This window comes from Mauremys reevesii, unplaced genomic scaffold (assembly GCF_016161935.1).
Source record: "Mauremys reevesii isolate NIE-2019 unplaced genomic scaffold, ASM1616193v1 Contig8, whole genome shotgun sequence".
Taxonomy (NCBI): Eukaryota; Metazoa; Chordata; order Testudines; family Geoemydidae; genus Mauremys; species Mauremys reevesii.
This window is the reverse complement of record NW_024100895.1, coordinates 364,408-378,386: the sequence shown is the minus strand read 5'-3', so window position 1 is coordinate 378,386 and position 13,979 is coordinate 364,408. Positions and strand designations below refer to the sequence as shown.

The 13,979-nt window shown below is 65.0% G+C and overlaps 1 protein-coding gene across 1 annotated transcript; it reads right to left on the bottom strand.

The window, feature by feature from the left end:
- Positions 1–6,060: 6,060 nt before the first annotated feature.
- LOC120394832 (HLA class II histocompatibility antigen, DM beta chain-like) lies at positions 6,061–11,513 on the bottom strand. The gene is made up of 6 exons (XM_039518992.1): positions 10,966–11,513; positions 9,680–9,961; positions 9,073–9,357; positions 8,392–8,508; positions 7,081–7,116; positions 6,061–6,988 (listed from the first exon to the last, which is right to left on the bottom strand). Exons 1-6 carry the CDS (start codon positions 11,015–11,017, stop codon positions 6,978–6,980), a joined length of 783 nt encoding a protein of 260 aa, XP_039374926.1. The 5' UTR covers positions 11,018–11,513; the 3' UTR covers positions 6,061–6,977.
- Between the last annotated feature and the right edge of the window lie 2,466 nt (positions 11,514–13,979).

Genomic DNA, 13,979 nt, shown 5'->3' with positions numbered 1-13,979 from the left:
TCCCGCTTGCGCCTGCCGACTGATCGTCAGTTAGCAGAGCGAACGGGACAGATGCCCACTTCTGCCAAAACAAAAAAAGTGGGGTGGGACCCGTAGCGGGGCACGAAGGAACGGATGGGGGGCAGGAGTGGCACCCAGCCCTGCGCTGGAGGGAGGGCGAGGGAGAGCGGCTCGGGCCAGCCCGCCCCGCAGGCAGGGGTGATGGGAGGGTCTTGGGTGGCCTGTGTGTGGGCTTGCGGCGGGGGGCTCATGCGCAGAGGGGGTCCCAGGGAGGAAGGGGGATCGTGGGCAGGCAGCGGAGGGGTTGGAGGACCAGCCCCACGAACAGGCGGGCAGCAGGGGATCGGACCAGCCCCATGCATGGGGAGAAGGGAGCAAAGGTGACTGTGAGAGGGGACCGGGGGCTTGGGCCGGCCCTGTGTGTGGCGGGGGGGGTGAGGGTGGTCTCAGGTGACCCCGCAAGGAGGGTCTCTGGGTCTCCCTCCCCAAACCCAGGGACCACAACCTGCTCTGGGGGTCGCTCCCTAGGGCCGCACGGGGGGTGTCTGGGGCAGGGGACGGGTCCCGCTCAGGCCGAGGATTCACATGCTGCTGTGTTGGCTGGGTGGCGAGGGGACAGCCCGTCACACCAGAGACACCGCAGCCGAACCAGCAGTGCTGGTGGATGCAGAAATGAGTGGGTGCGGTTCCCTGCCCCGGGCTCTGCAGGAGCTCAGACCAGCCGACAGACCCGTCCCTTCCGGCCTTGACCTCTGTGAAGCTGATTAAAGTTAGAGCCGCGCGTCTGGGCTTTGCTGGCGCGGGGCCTGGGTCTGCCAAGGCCTGGCACCCCCCCCCTCCAGAGTCTCAGCACTGCCTGGCTTTAGCTCCATGGCTCGTGTCTCTCTCCAAGTCCCAGCTCCTGGAGTCCCGGGACTATGGAAGCATCAAATATGAGTTTCTGGGTCTCGCGGGCAGAGGAGACATGACCAAAAACTGTGTCCCCAGAAGATGCAAACCCCAAACGTGGTAATAACCATACCCCAGACGGAGCGATTGCTATAAGCCCTTCCCGTGGGTTTGCGGGGCCCGGCTGCCTCGTGATCTGAGCGCTTGTGGCTGATGATTTAGTTCTGTTCCTCTTTCCCCCCAGAGCCCCACATGATGCAGGTTCTCATGGGCTGCGCTCTGGACGGGGACACCCCGTGGGGGCAAAGTTCCAGTTTGCCTACGATGCGGGGGGCTTCATCCGCTTCCACACAGCGCAGCTCCCATGGGTGGGGACATGCAGCTGGCCTGGGCCCAGGAGCAGCGGTGGGACCCCAGCCTGCACTAGGGCCACTTCGCCCAGTGTTCCCCGCAGAACGAGTGTCTGGAGCCCACGCGGAGCCTGGCGCGGGTGGGGACGGGGATGCTGGAGCGGCAGGTGAGCCTGGGCTGCGGGGCTGGGGGAGCTGCTGGTCCCTGGGAACCGGCCCAGCCTCACCTCTACCGGAGCGACAGCTCAGGCAGGTCGGAGCCTTCGATCCCCCCGAGCTCTGTGCCGAAGAAGTGATGAGGAATTGAAAGGGATGGAAGCAGCTATTTTGGGGGCGGGGGCTGCATCTTGGGAACCCCTGGGCCAAATGTCCCCGGATTTGCACCACAGACTCTACACCGGACCCCGTTGCTGCGCCCCAATTCCTCACCCCAGTCTCCCTGTGTGCTCCCGCGTTAGAGCAATGGGATCGTTACAATTAGCATCTCCTGAGAGTGTCTCTATCTGGGGCAGCCCAGGACCAAACACCCCCAGACCTGCCCCCTTAACTCTGCCCCGGCTCTGATGCACCGTAGCAGCTCTCAGACTAGTCCACGTCTGGCTGTGACCCCAGCGCTCGCTGCGGTACCAGCTCGGAAACCCCAAGCGTTGAGCGGCTGAGAACAAAACGCCCCAAAGCCACAGCAGGCCATGAGCGACGGGCACAGCTGACGGTCTCCGAGCTGCTGGGAGAGACTCGAACTCACAGCCTGCGGGTGCTGCTCACGGTCAGCACGTCCCCTCGGGGGGGGCCCGGCTGCCTGCAAACCCTCTGGCATCAGCACAGCCCCCGGCCTGCGGCACAAGCCCATTTCACACGCTGCGCCTCAGTGTGGCTCGACCCGGGTGGGGGCTCCCAGCGCGCCCCCTGTTTGCAGTACGGCTTCCCCCAAGGGGCAGCGGGGGCTGGGCACTAGCTGGGGGCCGTCCCGAGGGCTGAGCTGGGCTTGGGAGGGTCACAGCCAGAGTTCCCACAAAACAGCAGCCGCACTGGAAATTGTTGGTGTCACATGGTATTTGGGGGCAGGGCTGGCTCCAGACCCCAGCGCTGCGCGCTTGGAGCAGCGTCCCGCGGGAGGGCGGCAGGCAGCTCCGGTGGACCTCCTGCAGACGTGCCTGCGGAGGGTCCGCTGGTGCCGCGGCTTCAGTGGAGCATCCGCAGGCACGCCTTGTTTTGCTTTGCCCCAGGCCCCCTGAATCCTCTGGGCGGCCCTGCTAGATTCTTCTGTGTCCATCTCCGTGGTATCCGGGCACCTCCCAGGAGCATAAGAAGCTTCTTTTGGTCTGGACAGCCGTACAAGTGTGAAAGGAAGGGGCTGTCCCTGGAGAAGCCAAGCGAGGTGGAGGGGTGTGAATGCAGTGAGGTTAGTGCTCATTCTCATTTCATGTGGCGGGGAGTTCCACAGTCCGTGTCCAGCCCATGGGAAGGGTCCAGGACTCCCCCTGCTGGGCGACAGCTGCATGGTTCCCGTGGAGCGCGGCTGTCTGAGGGCCGGGAGGGAGGCGTCTCTTCGATCCATCGCCTTTAAGGCCAGAAGGGACCTTTAGCTCATCTCTGACTCCTGGCAATCGCAGGCCACCACGTTGCACCAGTTACCCTGCTGCGAGCCCAGTAGCGTGGGGTAGCCCGAAGCCTTTCAGTCCTCAGGAGACTAAATGTGCCAGGCAGAGATCAGAAGGGACCAAGGCCCCTGCGACAGCCGGGCGCTGGGCAGGTGGGATCCGCCCGGTATCTCTCAGGGCTGTGAATGTCACGACTCTGCTGATGGTGTCAGGAGCCGGGTCCCAGGGGATCTGTCGCTGAGCAGGCAGCTGCTGCTGGTACCGATGCTGCAGCCTGTCGCTGGACACGGGGCTTTGTCCGTAGGCAGAGAGAGGGGCCCTGCTCTGGCCTGTCCCTCGCCCAGCGTGGGTCTGAGCCCTGCGCTCGTCAGGCCAGGCACAGACAGGGGGGTGACAGGATTCTGCCCCCCCCCCTGGAGCTGTGTGTGTCCCAGGGCAGTGTGGGGGACAGGGTTCCCTCCCCACTCTGAACTCTGGGGTACAGGCGTGGGGACCCCCATGAAAAAACCCCTAAGCTTATATTCTACCACCTTAGGTTAAAAACTTCCCCAAGGCACAAATTCCACCTTGTCCTTGGACCACCACCAAGTGAGTTAGAGAAAGATTCAGGAAAAGGACCACGTGGAGTTTCTATTTCCCCAAAATATCCCCCCAAGCCCTTCACCCCCTTTCCTGGGAGGCTTGAGAATACTATACCAACCAAACAGGTTAACCAAACGAGCGCAGACCAGACCCTTGGGTTTTTAGGACACTAAGATCAACCCGGGTCTTAAAAGAAGAACTTTATTATAAAGAAAAACGTAAAAGAAGCGCCTCTGTACAATCAGGACGGAAGGTAACTTTACAAGGTAATAAGATTCAGAACCCAGAGAATTCCCCCTCTGGACTCAGCTTCACAGTTACAAAAACAGGGTTAAAACTACCTCTTAGCACAGGGAAAATTCACAAGCTAAAGCACAAGATAATCTAACGCATTGCCTTGCTGTTACTTACAGTAGCTGTAATTGTAGCTGTATCATTTCAGCAGGAGCTGGGTTACCTGCGTGGTCTCTCTCTCCCCCCCCCCGCCCCCCCCCCCACCCCACCCCAGAGTTGCAAGTATCTTCTCCCCTTGTTGGTCCCTTTGCTCAGGTACCAGCCAGGTTACCTGAGCTGCTTAACCCCTTACGGGCAAAGGAGGGATTTGATGCTACCCTGGGCTGTATGTTTATGACAGTGGGGGACAGGGCCCCTGTGCTCTGCTGGCGGAGGCTACCCTGTGGGGCAGACGCCTCTGCTGGCCGGAGCTCCTTGTGGAGGAGGGTCAGAGCGCTGCCCTCTTCCCACCGGCGTCACCTGAGACGGGGAGAGCCTAAACAGTCAGGGACTACAGGCCCCAAGGGAGGGCCTTGGCCCAAGGGGCCCATCTAGCCCAGTCTCTGGGCGCCGCAGCAGCCAGCACCGGCCGCACGAGCGGCAGAGGCACTGTTACTAAATAATGGTATTATGGGAGCACAGAGGAGCTCCAGCCACAGCCCAGGCCCCAAGTGTGTCAGGTGCTGTACGTTATATATTAGGTGTATTATGGTAGTGCCTGGGAGCCACAGCCCAGGCCCCGAGTGTGCCAGGTGCTGTACATTATATATTAGGTGTATTACAGTAGTGCCCGGCAGCCCCAGCAGCTCAGGCCTCCAGCGTGTCAGGCACTGGATGGACACAGAACAGACAGGCCGTGCCCCAGTAGCCCTGGCCAGGGCAGTTATGGGCTGACCCATCCCCAGGGGGCACCCCCCCATCAGTCAGTCACCCTGGAGCATGGGGATGCCTAGTGTGACGCTCAATGGGCTCTCTGCCCGCGCCCTGCCCCGGCTGGCACCGGGTAAGTCCCAGTGTCAGTGGCAGCGGGTGGTGCACTGGGCTGGCACTCAGGAGACCCGGATGCTATTCCCAGCTCGGCCAGCTGGGTCAAGTTGGGCCACTCGCATCTCCTCCCTGTGCCTCAGTTTCCCCACTTGTTTGACTGGGTGCCGAGCCTGCCCTCTTTTGCGGCGTGTGCGGCAATCTCTGGGGGCAGCGCTGGGGATTGTTGTTTCTGGAGGATGCCTGTGTTGGCAGGACGGGGTGCAGTCAGGGTGCAGGAGTCCCACTCCTGTAATCACACCTGCGCGGAGGGAAGGTGTCCCTGGACAAAGCCCCTCCTGTGGGGGGGGGGGTCGCCCAGGTTGTGTCAGATAAAGCTGCTGGGCATTAGCGCTCCGTGGCGTCCTGCCTTATCGCAGTGAACTCGCTGCAGGGCCCCCTCCGAGGGGAAACGCCGACAGCCCTGGTCACGGCACCAGGTGGGTCACCGGCCCGGAGCAGGATCGAACCAGCAGAGTCACCACCCTGGGCACTAACAGACCCACCCCTGGACTGGCCCAGCAGCCTCTGTGTGTCCCAGCCACCAGGAGCCGGGCCAGGGCCAGGATGGGCTGCAAACACACGAGCCGTACGAGACCCTGGAGAGGGAAACGGCTCTGGGAAGGGAGTGGGGGCTGGTTAGAGTGGGGGGCTGGGAGCCAGGACTCCTGGGTTCTCTCCCAGCTCTGGAAGGGCAGTGGGGGGCTGGTTAGAGTGGGGGGCTGGGAGCCAGGACTCCTGGGTTCTCTCCCAGCTCTGGGAGGGGAGTGGGGGCTGGTGGTTAGAGCGCGGGGAGCTGGGAGCCAGGACTCCTGGGTTCTATCCACTCTTCCCTCTAAGCTGTGCGTGTGTGTGCATGTGCACACAGATCCTAAACCCCACGCACACAGGAAAACACTGTGCATAGAAGCACAAAAATTTGCACAGAAGAAATTTGCCTGTCAAAAATTAGAGGGAACATTGGTTTCTACCCCAGTTCTGGGAGGGCAATGGGGGCTAGTGGGTTAGAGCAGGGGAGGGGGCTGAGAGCCAGGACTCCTGGGTTTGATATCTGGGTGGGGGGAGGAACCAGTGCTACATTCCTATCCCTCTGTCCAAATCCCATGCCCCCTCCCTTCCCCCCATGGGTGAGTCCATGGGCACCATCCACAGAGCATTCCCTGCTGCACCAGAGAGGATCTTTAATGGGGGGAGGGGGAGATTACAACAGCCACCCTCTCCGTACACACCGCACGCAGTCAGCACCCGAATCGGGAACCCGCTCCCTAGAGCCCTGCCCCCGCCCCACCCCAGTGTGAATAGTGCCAGGCGGGGGTGTGAGGGTGCCGTGCCTGCCTGGGAGGGGGGGGGGCGGGGGGCTGGCTGCCACGCTTGAGGGGTGACTGGGTGAGTGATGGGGAATCTTATGATGACCCTGGAGGGAACCCTGGTCTAGGGTGACCCCTGGTGGGGGAAGTGGAATTGTACCGGGGCTGGAATTGTACCATGGGGGTGGAGAATTGGGTGCATCCCCCAGTGCTGAGGGATCTGTGGGGCTGGGGAGAGGCTAGGGGTCTGATCAGGTCATTATATTCCTGTATTGCCCCGCTGAGCTGTACAGGGCAGAGGGCTCCAAGTCTGTGGGGATGGGGTCTATTACTGGGGTTCCTCTAGCCCTTTATGGGCCCTGCTATACACAGCGGGGTGCATGGGGGGCAGTCCTTGTGGGCTCAGGGGCTCTGTCTGGAGGTGTGGCAGGGGCTGGTCCCTATCTCCATCTATAGCCCCACTATACAAGTGTGGTCTGTATGGGCTCTGGGGCGCTGAGTTGGGGAGAAGTTGAGGATGGGGGTGTGTAGGGGATCTGTATTCAGGTCATTATATCTCTGTATTGGCCTGCTGGTCTATATAGGGTAGCTGGCTCTAATCTGGGGCTTGAGGCCAGCAATCAGGTCATTATCTCGTTATTTTATCCTACTTGCCTCAGGCGCTTGGAGTTGGGAAGGGGAGGGCTCTATAGCCATGTATAGGCCCCAGTATATACAGCCACAGTGGGGGGAGGGGTGCAGGAGGTGCTGGTCCGTACAGGCTCCATGGGGGATCTGGTCTGAGCCGTCCTCGCTGCGGTGCCCGGCTGGCACGGAGACATGTCCCATCTCGGTCCCACGGATCCCAACTCCGTGGGGAGGGGTGGCTAACCTAGGGGGCGACAGACAGGACGAGCCGGGATCCTCCACTGGGGCGGGGGGACTGGAGCCAGGGGTCTGGGTGCCCACGGGCGTTAGGTGCTGCCTGCAGGGTAAACACAGCGCGAGAGAGGCGTGAATGAACCGGGACAGGCGGGGGGGGGGGGCAGACGGAGACGGGGGGGGCCGCATAGTTACCTCCAGCGTAGTTGTGCCCTGCGAGGGGAGAATAACCTGGAAGGGGGAAGGAAACAGAGTTAGTCTGAGGTGATCCTGCCCCCTCCCGCACATGCTCCGCCCCCGCCAGCGGGACGGACACACACACACACACACACACACACACACACACCCAGCAGGAGGCAGCAGGACACACACACACACACTCAGCAGCAGGGGGCAGCGGGACACACACACACCCCCCAGCAGGGGGCAGTGGGACACACACACACACACCAGCAGGGGGCAGTGGGACACACACACCCCCCCCAGCAGGGGGCAGTGGGACACACACACACACACACAGCAGGGGGCAGTGGGACACACACAACACACACACACACACACCAGCAGGGGGCAGCGGGACACACACACACACCCAGCAGGGGGCAGTGGGACACACACAACACACACACACACACCCAGCAGGGGGCAGTGGGACACACACAACACACACACACAGACTCACCAGCAGGGGGCAGCGGGACGGACACACACACACACTCACCAGCAGGGGGCAGTGGGACACACACACACACACACACCAGCAGGGGGCAGTGGGACACACCCACACACACACACACACACACACACAGAGCAGGCGGCAGCAGGACACACACCCACACACACACCCAGCAGGGGGCAGCAGGACACACACACACACACAGAGCAAGGGGCAGCGGGACACACACACACACACACACCCAGCAGGGGGCAGCGGGACACACACACACACTCAGCAGCAGGGGGCAACGGGACACACACACACCCCAGCAGGGGGCAGCAGGACACACACACACACTCAGCAGCAGGGGGCAGCGGGACACACACACACACACACCCCAGCAGGGGGCAGTGGGACACACACACACATACACACACACACCCAGCAGGGGGCAGTGGGACACACACACACACCAGCAGGGGGCAGCGGGACACACACACACACACACACCCAGCAGGGGGCAGTGGGACACACACACACACACCAGCAGGGGGCAGTGGGACACACACACTCACCAGCAAGGGGCAGCGGGACACACACACACACACACCCAGCAGGGGGCAGTGGGACACACACACTCACCAGCAAGGGGCAGCGGGACACACACACACACACACACACACACACACACACACAAAATCAATCCCCAGCCCCCGGGAAGTGCCCCTCACTCACATTGTTCCCATCTCTTGCAGGGACCCCGGGGACACCCCCCCCCGTTGGGAATTGGGTTGGGGGCTCAGGACCCCAGGCGAGGGGGACACATGCCCCAGCCCCCCACTCCTTACCCGGGGCGGGCGCCCTCCACCAGAACACCAGGCCGGTGCCCAGGAAGATGAGGCCGAGGATCAGCACCACGACAGCCACGCTGACCTTGACCGTCAGCCCCGGCGACAGGCCGGGCCCTGGGCGGGACAGCGGGGGAGGGGTTAATGGGGGGTAGACTGGGGAGCCCCCCACAGCACCCCTGCACCCCCAGCCAGAGTCCTTCCCAGATCCCCCAACCCCCAGATCCCCTTCACCCTGTGTCTCTTTCCCCGCTCCCTGCCCCATTCCGCTGCCCTGCACCCCACTCCTACTGCCCCCAGCACCCCATTCCCCTGCCCTGCACCCCACTCCTACTGCCCCCAGCACCCCATTCCCTGCCCTGCACCCCACTCCTACTGCCCCCAGCACCCCATTCCCCTGCCCTGCACCCCACTCCTACTGCCCCCAGCACCCCATTCCCCTGCCCTGCACCCCTCTCCATGCCCTGCCCCCAGCACCCCATTCCCCTGCCCTGCACCCCACTCCTACTGCCCCCAGCACCCCATTCCCCTGCCCTGCACCCCACTCCTACTTCCCCCAGCACCCCATTCCCCTGCCCTGAACCCCTCTCCTGCTGCCCCCCATCAACCCCAACCACCCAGCACTCTCTTCCCCCCCCGCCCCTGCCCCCCAAGCCCGTACCCCGCCCTGCCCGGGCTCACCCCACTCCTCCTGGTGGGGCTCTGCCAGGCTGACGTGCTGCACGTGGCAGGTGTAGGTGTCCCCGGGCTTGGGGGTGGTGAGCAGGCTGACGTGGGTCTGGTAGGTCCAGTCGCCGTTGGCCAGCGCCGGGCTCAGGCCGTCCTCGCTGGGCTCCACGGGGCTCCCGTTCCGCAGCCAGGTGACCCCCACCTCCGCCGGGTAGAAGCCCCAGACGTGGCAGGTGAGGCGCACGGATCCCGCGGGGTTTGACAGGGCCGTGGAGACGATGCGGACACTAGGGGGCGCTGTTGGGGGGGGTCACTGTATGGACCAGCTCCTGGTACCCCCACCGCCCCCACCACACACCGAGGTCAGACCCACGGGCCCCCAGCCCAGTATCCCCCACCTCTGTGCCAGGGGCCCCCAGCCCCTCCCCCACCCGCCTCGGCGCCAGGGGGCCCCGCAGCCCCTCCCCCACCCCACTCAGTGCCCCACAGCCCCTCCCCACCCGGCTCAGCACTGGCCCCCACCCCGCCTCGGTGCCAGGGGCCCGCAGCCTCCCTACCCCGCTCAGTGCCCCACAGCCCCTCCCCCACCCCGGCTCGGTGCCCTGCGCCCCCCACTCACTCCTCCTTTGCCCCGTGCGGCTCCAGAGGTGCTGGCTCTGGCTCTGGCAGGCCTGGCGCCCCCCTGCCACGCGCTGGTGCAAGCCGGGGTCCGTGTTCATGGCGGCGGCCAAGTGCACGGCCATGTCTCTGAGCAGGCCCATGTCGCAGGCCTCGAAGAGCCGGTCCTGCTCGTTGTAACACACCAGCGGGTTCTTGTTGAAGACGAAGGCGAAGTCGAACCGGAGCACGGAGCCGTTGGCTGCCAGGGGGCACTCGCTGGCCAGGTGCATCAGGAACCCGCCTGCGGGGACGGCGCCTTCAGGAGCGGGTTCGGGGCAGGGGCTGGACTGGGCGGCCCAATGGGGGTGGGGTGGGGGAGGGACGGGGCAAGGAGGGCAGGACATTGGGGTCATGGGGATCAGGGAGGTGATGGGGACAGAGGGGGACTGTTTCCACACTAGGCCGTGTCCCCAGGGTGTAGACCAGGGGATGGGGGGTTTAAACCCCATTCAGATGGTTGCTGTGTGGCTGTAGTGCCCTACTGTGGGGTGTATGCACTGGGAACAACAGGGCTTAACCACCCCCTACAGACACACACTGCCCCCAGGGGTACAGACTGGGGTTATACCCCCATCCACACACAGACACAGCCCCTGGGGTACAGACTGGGGTTATACCCCCATCCACACACAGACACAGCCCCTAGGGGTACAGACTGGGGTTATACCCCCATCCACACACAGACAGACAGTCCCCAGGGGTACAGACTGGGGTTAACCCCACACACACACAGACACAGTCCCCAGGGGTACAGACTGGGGTTATACCCCCATCCACACACAGACACAGCCCCTAGGGGTACAGACTGGGGTTATACCCCCATCCACACACAGACAGACAGTCCCCAGGGGTACAGACTGGGGTTATACTCCCCCCACATAGACACAGCCCCTAGGGGTACAGACTGGGGTTAGACCCCCCCCACACACACAGACACAGTCCCTAGGAGTACAGACTGGGGTTAGACCCCCCCACACACACACAGACAGACAGACAGTCCCCAGGGGTACAGACTGGGGTTAGACCCCCATCCACACACAGGCACTGTCCCCTAAGGTTAGACATGGGGTTTAAGCCCTATCCTGACATCTCCAGCAAGGGTCCTGATCCCGGGGCACAGCTCTGGGGAATAGGTGGTCGGACGCTGGCTAGGCTGGTCCCTGAAGCGGGGATCCCCGGAGAGGATTCTAGGGGGCAGGGACCCCAAGCTCCCCCCAGGCCTGTGGCACCGACGGGTGCCCTCACCTGCTCCGTGGTGGCCCAGAGCCATGGACAGCAGCCACAGCACCAGCGTCATGGCGGCCCCTCGGTCCCAGGCCAGGGCAGGTCTGTTGGGGTCCCCGGCTCGGCGCGGGGCTCTCGGGTCTCTGCTCCTTGAAGCGAGTTTCCAGCTCCCTGGCTCTGCTGCGGGCGCACCCTGGGATCTCTGGCTGGGGGATCCCTCGGGATCCCACACGCCCTTCTCCCGGCTCTGCGGGGGGAGATCACTGGATCCCAGGGGCGCCGGGAGCAGATCTCTCTGGATCCTGGAGTCGGACTTCTCTGCTGCTGGATCCCAGCTGCTTTGGGGTGATCCCACTGGATCCGGGGCTTGTGGGGATCCGGGGCTCTGTTGCAGATCTCTCCTGGGACCCCTGGAGCGGGGGGGGCAGATCTCTCCTGGGACCCCTGGGTCTGGGGGGGGCAGATCTCTCCCTGGATCCCTGGGTCTGGGGGGGCAGATCTCTCCCTGGATCCCTGGGTCTGGGGGGGCAGATCTCTCCCTGGATCCCTGGGCTCTGCGGGGGTCTCTCTGGATCCCGGCTCCGGACCCCGCAGGCAGGTCCCGCTGTCCTGACCCGCCCCGGTCCGGCCCTGGCCAATGGCAGCCGGCTCCGCTGCCGGCATCACCAGTCGCTGGGTGGAGGCGGCCGGGCCGGGAGCCCGACCGGGAGATGTCCCGCCGCGCCTGGGGGCCGGGCCAGCCTCGGGGCGGCCCGCGGTGGGTTTGTCTCCCCGGACCTCCCGCGGCATCAGGGGATCTGTGACACCCCTCCCCCCGCCCCCGTTACAGGTGGGGAAACTGAGGCACGGAGCAGCCACGGGGCCCGGAGCGCAGCGGGGGGGTTTGCTGCAGGGGAAAGGGACGAGTGATGGGGGGTGCGGATCCCGGCAGAGGGGGGGCCCTGAGGAGGGGCTGGGGAGGGGATCCCGGCAGAGGGGCGGCTGGTGGGAGGGGCCGGGGGTGGGGAGGGGCAGATTCCAGCAGAGGGGACAGCCGGGGGGAGGGAATCCCGGCGGGGGGGGGCTCTAAGGGGGGACTGGGAAGGGGATCCTGGAGAGGGGCAGCTGGGGGAGGACGGGGCTGGGGAGGATCCCGGCAGAGGGGCGGCTGGGGGCGGCTGCCCGGGCCAGAGCAGGGGATGGGCCCCACGTCTCCCAGCCTGGGGATTTCACTTCCCCCGTGGGCGGGGCTGGCCCGGGGGTGTCTGAATCCCCCGTCCTGCTGCTTCCCCTATTCTGGGCCCAGCTTCCCCTATTTCAGGGGTTCGCAGCCTTTCTCTTTCTGAGCCCCCCCCTCCCCCCCCCGCGCACTATAAATACTCCAGGGCCCAGCTGTGCCACAGCCCCTGGTGTTCTGCGTATAAGGCCCGGGCCGGTGTTAGGGGGCCAGGGCCGGTGTTAGGGGGCCAGGGCCGGTGTTGGGGGGCAGCCAGCCGGGCAGTTCCCGGGGCCCCACCCCACAGGGCCTCCCGCGGAGCTAAGCTGCGCCGGCTGCGGCTGCAGGACTCGGGGCCCCGGGCTTCGGCTTTTTGCCCTGGCCCCTGAGGGCCTCAGGCCAGCCCTGCTTGGAGCCCCCCTGAAACCTGGTCCAGGCCCCCGGGGGGGCCCTGGGTGAGAAACCCCCCCCCCCCATTTCCTCACCCTGCACCAGCCGCTTCCCCTCGGCCCGGTGCCAAGAGCTCCCTGTTCCCAGCAAAGCTAACGCCCCCCCCCCGCCCCCCAGCCCCCGCATGGGGAAGTGAGCCTGGCACTTCACAGCTGCAGCTGCCCCCAGATCCGCTCCCGGCTGCATGGGGACCTGAAACCAGCCGGGCTCGGCCTGAGACACTTTCACTTCCTCCCTGACAGAGACAGAGACTTTGATTATCCAGAGGGAACTGGCCCGTTTGGGAACGGGCAGCGAGGAATGGGACACGGGGCCTGTCCCTTCCAGGGGACGCTGGTTCTGATCCAGCCCCAGGCCAGGGGCTGGCTGGGGAGATGGGGATGGGGACACGGGGCCTGGCCCTTCCGGGGGACGCTGGTGCTGATCCGGCCCCAGGGCAGGGCCTGGCTGGCTCAGGCAGCGAGGAATGGGATACAGGGCCTGTCCCTTCCGGGGGACGCTGGTTCTGATCCGGCCCCAGGGCAGGGGCTGGCTGGCTCAGGGGGTGAGGAATGGGACACGGGGCCTGTCCCTTCCAGGGGGCGCTGGTTCCGATACGGCCCCAGGCCAGGGGCTGGCTGGGGAGATGGGGATGGGGACACGGGGCCTTTCCCTTCCGGGGGACGCTGGTTCTGATCCAGCCCCAGGCCAGGGGCTGGCTGGGGAGATGGGGATGGGGACACGGGGCCTGGCCCTTCCGGGGGACGCTGGTGCTGATCCGGCCCCAGGGCAGGGCCTGGCTGGCTCAGGGGGCGAGGAATGGGACACGGGGCCTGTCCCCTCTGGGGGTCACTGGTTCTGCTACGGCCCCAGGGCAGGGGCTGGCTGGCTCAGGGGGTGAGGAATGGGACACGGGGCCTGTCCCTTCCAGGGGGCGCTGGTTCCAATCCGGCCCCAGGGCAGGGGCTGGCTGGCTCAGGGGGCGAGGAATGGGACACGGGGCCTGTCTCCTCTGGGGGTCACTGGTGCTGATCCGGCCCCAGGGCAGGGGCTGGCTGGCTCAGGGGGCGAGGAATGGGACACGGGGCCTGTCCCCTCTGGGGGTCACTGGTTCTGCTACGGCCCCAGGGCAGGGGCTGGCTGGCTCAGGCGGCGAGGAACGGGGATACAGGTTCTGATCAGTGTCATGGACTTGGTGGGTCCCAGCCGAGATCCTAGCGAGACGGGTGCCCCCGGCATGGGCAGTAACTGTCCCCTTCGCTGAGGGCTGAACTGGCCGCAGCGTGTGAGCTCCCCCCGGCCCAGCGGGGTCCCTGCAGGACAGGAGGGGTTGGGGTGGCATGGGGGGAGGGCTATGGGGGTGCGGGGAGAGGTGGGGATACAGAGGGGCAGAGGCGCGATGGCTCCAGGA